Below are 8,961 nucleotides of genomic sequence, written 5' to 3'. Positions count from 1 at the left end.
TCTATTTCCCCAACCCCGTCTCTCCACACCTGCCAAGTCTCCTCCTGCAATTTCTATTTGTGAGGGGCACCACTCCTTTAGACGCATTTAACTCTTACCTGCCCTCGGGGGCAATAAGGGGAGGGACGAGACAGAAACGGTCGACGCCTACAACGAAAGAATCCCGCCCATGGGCTTGAGGTGGGAGAAATGCGCAGGCGCAGAATTGCAGTAGTGGGTTTCGGCCGGGAGGGTGGGGTAGAGTGCGTGGAGGAGGTGGGGCGGAGAATAGTCAAGCGCAGGCGCGTTGGCGTCGAAGTGCCCCGCCCCAGCCGCGACCGTTTTCTTTTGAGTTTGAGGGCGAGCTGCGCGCGCTTGCGCGAGCGAGCGAGACGGCGGAAGTGGGGGAGGCACAAGAAGCGGAGCGCGAGGGCAGACAGACGGAGAGCGAGCGGCCGCTGGTGAAGGATCGCGTCTTGGACCTTCTCGTCGCACAATAGCCGAACCCGGGGGCAAAGAAGATAAGCTTTCCAGTCGAAGCTCGCTGCCCTTGCCCGCCCTCTTCCTCCGTGCGTGTTTGCATCGGCATTTGTCGAGACGACGGCCGATCGTGATTGAAACCGCGCCGCTCTCTGGTGACTTTTTCTCCTCCCGGTTTGCCACACCTGGTGGAGTCTTGCATTGATTTTCTGCTTCTTTTTTCCCTCCTCCCTCCCCTCCTCCCCACCCCTTTCAAACTCTATTGCTCGCACCGGACATGGTCGACTATCACGAAGCCAACTCGCAGTTGCAGCAGCCCAACCATGGGGACTACATGCAGCCCGAGGAGGATTGGGACCGCGACCTGTTGCTGGACCCAGCCTGGGAGCGACAGCAACGGAAGGTGAGTAGCTACTCTCACTTATTTTTTTGTTTTAAACCCCTAAAAGGGCAGCATCCCACCCGGCCACATCCTTAAATTTAATTTGGCAAGACACTTGATTATGCGGAGGAGGAAAGGTGAAGGCCGTGGGGGGGGACATCACTTCCACGTGCAATGCATTTGGATTGCATAAGGCCTCCCAGCTTTGTAGGGGAATGTTTATTTCCCTTTCTTTTGCTTTCCTCTCCTCCCCGTCTTTTCAAAGCGCAAAACTGATTTGTGCAGTCAACGGCGTTTTCTTGCAAACGTCACCAGCTTCTTTCTGCAGCGCACTACTCGAGCTCTGTTAATTCTAGGTGTGTAGGTATGTGACACGCCTGTTAACCTGGTGGTCTGAAATTATGGATCACTACTGTTGTGGCTGCGCTGTTCTGTTGGCAGAAAATAGTCTGGATTTTTGAAAACTGTCTCTAATTCAGTTTGTGGCTCTTTTATTTTTGAACCAAACAACTTCAATTTTGATTTCTGAACTTGAACATTATAGTTACAGAAGCAGGCCCTTTAGTTCAATTTGGTCATGCTGACAAGATCCCAAATTAGTGTAGTCCCATTTAACAGCATTTGGCCCAAATCATTCTCAGCCCTTCCTTTTTGTATATCCATTCAGATGCCTTTTTAAATGTTGTAATTGTACCTGCTTCCATCACTTCCTCTGGCAACTTGTTCCACACATGCACCACCCTCTGACAAAAAGTTACCCCTTAGATTTCTTTCTTCTCTAACCATTAACTCATGTTTTGGATTACCCTACCATGAGGAAAATGCCATGACTATTCACCCTATCCATGTCCCTCATAATTTTTATACGGGTCACCCTTTGGTCTCTGTTCCAAGGAATATAGCTGTAGCCTCTACCTCTAACTCAAACCCTTTAACCCTGGCAACATCTTTGTAAATCTTTTCTGAACACTTCCAAGCTTCACAACATCCTTTCTATAGCAGGGAGACCAGATTTGAGCCGAGTAGTCTAAAAGTGACCTAACCAATGTCCTGTACAGCAGCAGCATGCCATCTCAACTCCTATACTCAGTGCACTGACAAATAAAGGATAGCATACTAAATGCCACCTTCACACTCTTATCTATCTGTGATTCCACTCTTAAGGAACTGTGAACCTGCACTTCAAGGTCTCTTTGTTCAGCAATGCTCCCCAGACCATATCATTTAAGTGGACAAGTCTGGCCCTACCAAAATTCAGCACCCACATGCTGGAAGGAAACATCTATATTCTGCACTGTTTATACTTTTAAAATGTGTACATTTTCTTCTGTATTTCAATGTTGTGAGGAGTTTGAAAGTGGGCTGCATGAAGGTAACTTTGCAGTCTTGAATGTGATGAAAGCCATTTTACTAATTGTATTTATCCAAAATTTTGAAGGCATGGAGTGGCTATTTTTAAAATTGGAAGTTTGTTGGTAAACAGTTTTGATTTTAAAATATCATCATATTTCAGCTTCCCTTTTTTAAATTCTCTCTCTTTGCAATGAGATTTTCCAAAGTGTTTTGCAGCAGTAATATAAACACAAATTTGATATTGAGCCACTTCAGTTGATTTTAAAGCACATGGTCTGAAGCTTGACTGAAAGTAGTTTTAAGGAGTCCTGTGGTGAAGATGGGATCTGAAGGTGACTCTAAAGCTCAAGACTGAGGCTGCTGAAGGCATGACTGCCATCAGTTTGATTTTAAAATCTGAAGTAGTGTGTGTGTGCTGGAAATGCACAGCAGGTCAGGCAGCATACGATGAGTGGGAGAGTTGACTTGTCAGGCAAAAGCTCCTCATCAGGAATTCCTGATGAAGATCTTTTGTCCGAAACGTCGACTTTCCCACTCTTCGTATGCTGTCTGACCTGTGGTTTTTAAAGCACCCCACACACTCGACTCTGATTTTAACTTTGTATGCCCCAGGCCAACACCGGCACCCTCAGCCATGACTAGCCTGAATAGACTTTGCCCTGATCTGATTGACTTTGGCAGTATAAAGTGATCGGTATTATTCCAGCAAATTGACTATTTCAGCTTCTGTTCCTGTTATTTTGTAAGGTGGTGATGTCTTTCTTTTTTTTAAAACAACGTCATTCAATTTTGATTGTGTGGACAACTATGTAAGTAGGGCAAGTCATCTGTTTTTGTCATTCTTTATAATTCTGAGCCTTGGTTTTCATATCAACTTAGAGGTTCTTACTCTAGCTTAACCTTTGACTTAAAATACAGTTTGTATAGCTGGTTGAACTAACATTTGAACAGTTGAAGCTTGGCAGCTTCAAAAGTTGAAAATATGCTTTTTTTTATTGATTGATTGGAATTGCAGTCTGAAGTTTCAAGCCATCTTTTAATGTAGACTCTTCTAATCCTTCTGCTTACACCTGAGCACAAGCTTGCTGCCTTTTCGCAAACCTTACAATTGACCTGATGGTGAACTTCAAATTATACTGTAGTCATGATTTAGGAGGATTTTGTGATAAAATTAAATGCTGAAAATCAAAATCTGGGAATGGGCACTGCCAATCTATTAGCAGTTAACTGCTGTTCTGACAATAAGCTGAATTCTGCCCTGCCTTTTGCAGATTTTGGTGTTTATTTTCAGCAGTATCTTTAATTCCGTTACTACTTTCTCTGGTCAGTTCTCTTTTGTGGAGATGGTATTGCTGTTCTTTTCTGACATCCTGTAAAGGCAGTACCTGTATGAATTAGTGTGTATAAAAACTTTTTTTTTACTTTGAGTGAGGCTTTAAAGCATCAAAAACTTCTATGAATTAATCCTGAAAATGTAATTGCCCACAGTTTGAATTGCTAGTCAGCTAACATGAAGTTTTTAATCTTCTTGTTTGTACCGATGTCTTTTCTGAGACTTTACTTCCACAAAGTTGTTTTGTAAGTTTCCCTTGAAGTGGACCTGATCATTGTGCTAATGCTAGTTATTTAAAAGTTGCTGATCTAAACAATTTTTTTGAGCCAACCAATCTGAAATTTGAACCTTGTTACAGTAGCTAAAAATGTGTTGCTGGAAAAGCGCAGCGGGTCAGGCAGCATCCAAGGAACAGGAAATTCGACATTTCGGGCATAAGCCCTTCATCAGGAAGGACTTATGCCCAATACGTTAAATTTCCTGTTCCTTGGATGCTGCCTGACCTGCGCTTTTCCAGCAACACATTTTCAGCTCTGATCTCCAGCATCTGCAGACCTCACTTTCTCCACCTTGTTACAGTAGGCTTGGATAGATTTGGAGTCTTGTTTCTAAAAGAGTAGCGACTTGCACAGAACCAGTTGAGGATTTACCACGTCCCCAAAGATGAAAGACCCTCTGATCTTGTAGGTACATGATAGTGTAGTCCAACTGGAATGTATGCAAAAACTAAACTGTAGACATTGGTACTCTATTATCTCTATAGACATTTTTTGGAAGATTAGATCACCTTGGATTGAGTGCAAATTGCATAATTTTATTGGAAAACCATTTTACATTCTTAAGAATAACAGCATGTTAGTTTCTTTAAATTTAGTTTGTAGGGATCTGACATCTGAAAGCAGTGACTTACTACCACGTTTATTGTTATGCTTAGTTGCTACTCATTCGCAAACCTTGGATTTAACCAATTGTGTTTAAGAAGCTGAGAAAAGCTTAACACTTATCAAGCAATTTAAGACTTTATATATTTCGTGTTCATTAATGTAACTGGCTTCAGCAGAGCATGGTATTAACACACTGCAGTATTGGATCATGTTGAAACTGAAGTGTGCGGCAGTGAGATGAGCAATTGTATCCCCTAAATGTTGAAGGTTGGTTTTTGTGGTTACTTAAATAATTACACTCAAATACACTTAGGAATAGAGTCAGTGAGTTCTTTTAACTGTTCAACAAACCTGTCCAGAATTGATCAGTGTAGAATTTCCTCAGCCGTTGAGGGAGTTATTGTGTAATGCGAAGTAAAATTGGCAATCTGGTTGTGTGCACCCTATTGTGCAACCACAATAAGATAGAAGTCCCATCAAGAGAGTAATGTAACTATTTGAGTCTAGGGTTCTGAATTCTTAATAAAAGAAACAATGATAGTAGGGCACAAGTTTGCTGTGATAAATTGGGAAACGTTAACTAGGATGACAGTGGAAAGGCAATAGCAAACTTTCAGGGTGCATAGGTGAATTGCAGTATTTGTTGATTCCTGTCTGATACAACCTTAATCAGAAATGTTGCCAGGACATGGCTTAAAGGGAAATTGATGTGTTAGGAGGAGGCATACAATTAACAAAAGCAGCAAAACCTGAGCTGTTGGAACAATTTAGAATTCAGAAAAAGAGGAGGAAGGGATTGATTTTCTGAGACAGAAAATAGAGTACAAGATTAAGTTTGTGGGTACCATAAACCAATTCTTAAAGTCACGAATCTCCTTCAAGGAAGGAAATCTGACGTCCTTACCTAGTCTGGCTTACATGTGACTCCAGATGCACAGCAATATGACTGACTCTCAACTGCCATCTGAGATGGCATGTAAGCCACTCGTTTGTATAAATGACGACAAAGTCTCAAAGGAATGAAACCAGATGGAACATTTGGTGTCAACCCAAGCACTGGGTGAGACCTGCAGAAACAGGATGTAGGAACAAATTACTGCAGAAGCTGGAATCTCACTGCAAAAAAAAAGCTCTCTGCAACTCCAGAGAGCAAATGGATTTCAATATGGAAAAGTGTGAAGTGATTCACTTTGGAAGGAGTAATGGGAATACAGAGTACTGTGCTAATGGTAAGATTCTTGGTAGTGTGGGTGAGCAGAGAGATCAGAGTCCATGAACATATGCCCCTGAAAGTTGCCTCCCAGGTTGATGGGGTTGTTAAAAAGGCATTTGGTGTGTTAGTTTTTATTGGTAGGGGGGATTGAGTTTGGGAGCCATGTGGTAATGTTGCAACTGTACAAATCTAATATGGTCGCACTTGGAGTATTGCATACAGTTCTGGTCACCACATTACAGGGAGAATGTGGAAGCATTGGAAAGGGTGCAGAAAAGATTTACCAGAATGTTGCCTGATATGGCGGGAAGGTATTAGGAGGAGGTGAGAGGTGACTTAGAGACATACAGGATGATCAGAAGAGTCGATAGGGTGAACGGTGAGAGCCTTTCACCTCTGGCTAGCATGAGAGGATGTGATCTTTAATTGAGGGATGATAGATAGAAGTCAGATGTCAGAGGCTCTTTACTCAGTTATTAGGGTGTGGAATGCCCTGCCTGCAACAGTAGGTAGAGTTGCCAACGTAAAGGGCATTTAAATGGCCATTGGATAAACATGGATGAAAATAGAATAGCGTAGGTTAGATGGGCTTCAGATTAGTTTCACAGGTCAGTGAAAGATCATGGACCAAAGGACCTATACTGCAGTATAATGATCTATGTTAATGTTTAGAGTCTTGATGACTCTTCATTGCTGAGGCTAGGAATACTGCAGCCTGGCTCACATCCTGACTCCCCATAGCCTGACCACCATCTACAAGGCATGTTTAGGTATGTGATGGAATACTCTTTCTTTCCCCCCCCCCCCCCCCCCCCCCCACCTTGGATATGTGCAATTCCAACAACACCCAAGCTTGCTATCATCCATGACAAAGCAGCCTGCTTGATTGGTACCCCATTCAGCTCCCTCTACCATCGACAGTCAGAAGCAACAGTGTGTGCCAACTGCACAATCCAATGCACAACCCAGTCCTTCGCATCTTCCAAACTCAAACACTTTGTTTAGAAGGACGAAGGCTGCAGATGGATGGGATTGCCACTTGTGAATTCCCCTCCAAGCTGTGCACCACCCTGACTTGGAAATGTATCCCTGTTCTTTCAGTGTCACTGGGTCAAGATTCTGAAATTCCGTCTCAAACGGCATTTAAGCCAAGCTGCAGCATATGGGTTGCAAGGATTCAAGAAGGCAATTCATCACTGCCTGGAGGGCAATTTGGGACAAGCAATAACTGCTAGCCAGGCTGTGAGACTCTTGCTATGAATGAACTTTTAAATTTTCTTTTATGGCATATACAGAGGAACCTCTGTTATCTGAATGTCAGTTGTCTGAATTTCGGATAATTGATATTCGGATTATCCAAAGGAAATCTTAGGGTCCCAATAGAAACATTATATAAAGAGACATTTCCAATGCTGATCGTGTCTATTGTTTGCCGATTAAACAAACTCTGCTCGCTGAACCGCTGTCAAGAACAATCTAGGCGGGCGTGAAGGAAATTGAGAATAGGGAAATGAAGTTGGGGATATTGATTGGATTAAATCCTCAGACCCTAATAAACTACATAAAAGTACTTAAAGAAGTGACCCTAGAAATAGAGGACGCAGTAGTAGTCATCTGGATTCTTGGTACCGTTTAAAAGGTGTCAGGACCTGACAGTCAACATAAGTTTACGAAAGAAAGCATACTAACAGTGCACAGTACGGACCTGCCCTGTCCAGGACCATAAGAAACCACAGAAGGTTGTGTGCACAACCTAGACCATTACGGAAGCCAATCTTCCAATCATGGACTCAGTTTACATTTTGCCTTAACAGTGGAAAGGCTGCCAAGATCAAAGATCCCATCTCACCCTAGTAATGGTGTCTTACGATCTCTTCTGTCAGGCAGAAAATACAGAACCTTGAATATGCATCTACAGATTTGAGAACAGCTTTTTCCCTGCTATTATTAGACTAATGGATGGACCTCTCTAACTTCAGATAATGTTGGTCTTGCTTTGTGCACCCACTGTGCAGTGTAATCTATATGCTTTACTCTGTCTCAGCACCCTGTGCTCTGTATGTTCTTAAAATCTTCGGTCTGTACTGCTTGAAAACAAAACTTTTCATTGTAGTTAGATACACTTGACCGCAATAAACCAGACTTCATCCTTTACCAATCAACAAAATTCTGAGGATGTAATTAGTAGATTTTGAGGGGGAGCCAATGGATGTAGTTTATTTGGATTTTCAAAAGGTTTTCCAGAAGTCCCCCTAATTGTGTAAAACTAAAGGGTGGGATTTGGGGTATTGTATTGTGATTGGTAGAAATCAAGCTGGCAAACAAAATTAAAATAGGAATAAATACCCCATATCTTTAGACTGTGACTCCAGGTTCTGGACTCCCTTGCATCGGGTGCATCCTGCCTGCATCAACCGTGTCCAGTCCTGTTAGAATTTTATAGGTTTTCGTGAGATCCTCCTCCACATCCCTTCTAAACTCCAGCAAATACAATCTTAGCTGCCCTAACCAATTCAGTTTATTCACTCCAGAGCGGTGAGCCCACATTTTCTGTCAGAGAAAGCTGTCGAGGGTGAAACATTGTATGACTCCCAAGAAGGAGTTGCATATAGCACTTTGACCTAAACACATCAAAAGATATGGGGTTAATATAGAAGCAGTCTCATGCAATTCATGATCAGACCTGTTTGTGAATGGCAGAGCAGGCTCAAATGGCTGACTAGCCTATTTCTCTTTTCTACATTTCTCTGAAAAGCAAAGTTGCAACTGGTGGTTTAGAATGTGTATGTTGCGGTTCGCTGTGCAGTCTGCCATACCAGATTTTATAAAAAAGGATATCTGAGGCTTTAGATAATAATACCATGAGCTAACTTCCACATCCTGGGGACTGCCAGTTGGCCTCCAATCTGTAACTAAAGTTGAGATTTACTGTTGCAAATCTTAGTGATACTATTATATAAAAACAAAATGCAAGAAATAGCATGTCTGGCAGCATTTCTGGAATGAGAAGTCTTGTTACTATTAAAAGTTGAATTTTATTTTGGTTCATTGTTGAAGATTGGTGAATGCTGAAGAAACCTTTTTAGACTGGACATAAACATGCTCGCATATTCTCAGCACCTGCAATAACTTATTTTAGCAAAGCGATTGCATGATTGGCTTTTAATTTCAAGTATGTATCTCATCCATTATGACTTGAAATTTTGGCCATCAAGGCTATTGTATTGTTAGTGAGTTTGCAGATGACACTAAACTTGGAGATGATGTGGACAATGAAGATGATTACCTCAGATTACAATGGGATCCTGATCAGATGGGCCAATGGGATGAAAAGTGG

At 42.2% G+C, this 8,961-nt stretch overlaps 1 protein-coding gene across 1 annotated transcript in view; it reads left to right on the top strand.

The window, feature by feature from the left end:
• Positions 1 to 333: 333 nt before the first annotated feature.
• The window catches only part of LOC132836592 (alpha-actinin-1-like), a 108,021-nt gene continuing 99,393 nt past the window's right edge, over positions 334 to 8,961 (top strand). The window contains exon 1 of the mRNA XM_060855974.1: positions 334 to 862. Coding sequence (XP_060711957.1) covers positions 737 to 862 — 126 coding nt within the window. The 5' untranslated portion in view covers positions 334 to 736. The remainder of the gene's footprint in view (positions 863 to 8,961) is intronic.

Source organism: Hemiscyllium ocellatum, chromosome 47 (assembly GCF_020745735.1).
Source record: "Hemiscyllium ocellatum isolate sHemOce1 chromosome 47, sHemOce1.pat.X.cur, whole genome shotgun sequence".
Classification (NCBI taxonomy): Eukaryota; Metazoa; Chordata; class Chondrichthyes; order Orectolobiformes; family Hemiscylliidae; genus Hemiscyllium; species Hemiscyllium ocellatum.
Note: the sequence above shows the minus strand (reverse complement) of the source record. Positions and strands in the feature narration are given on the sequence as shown.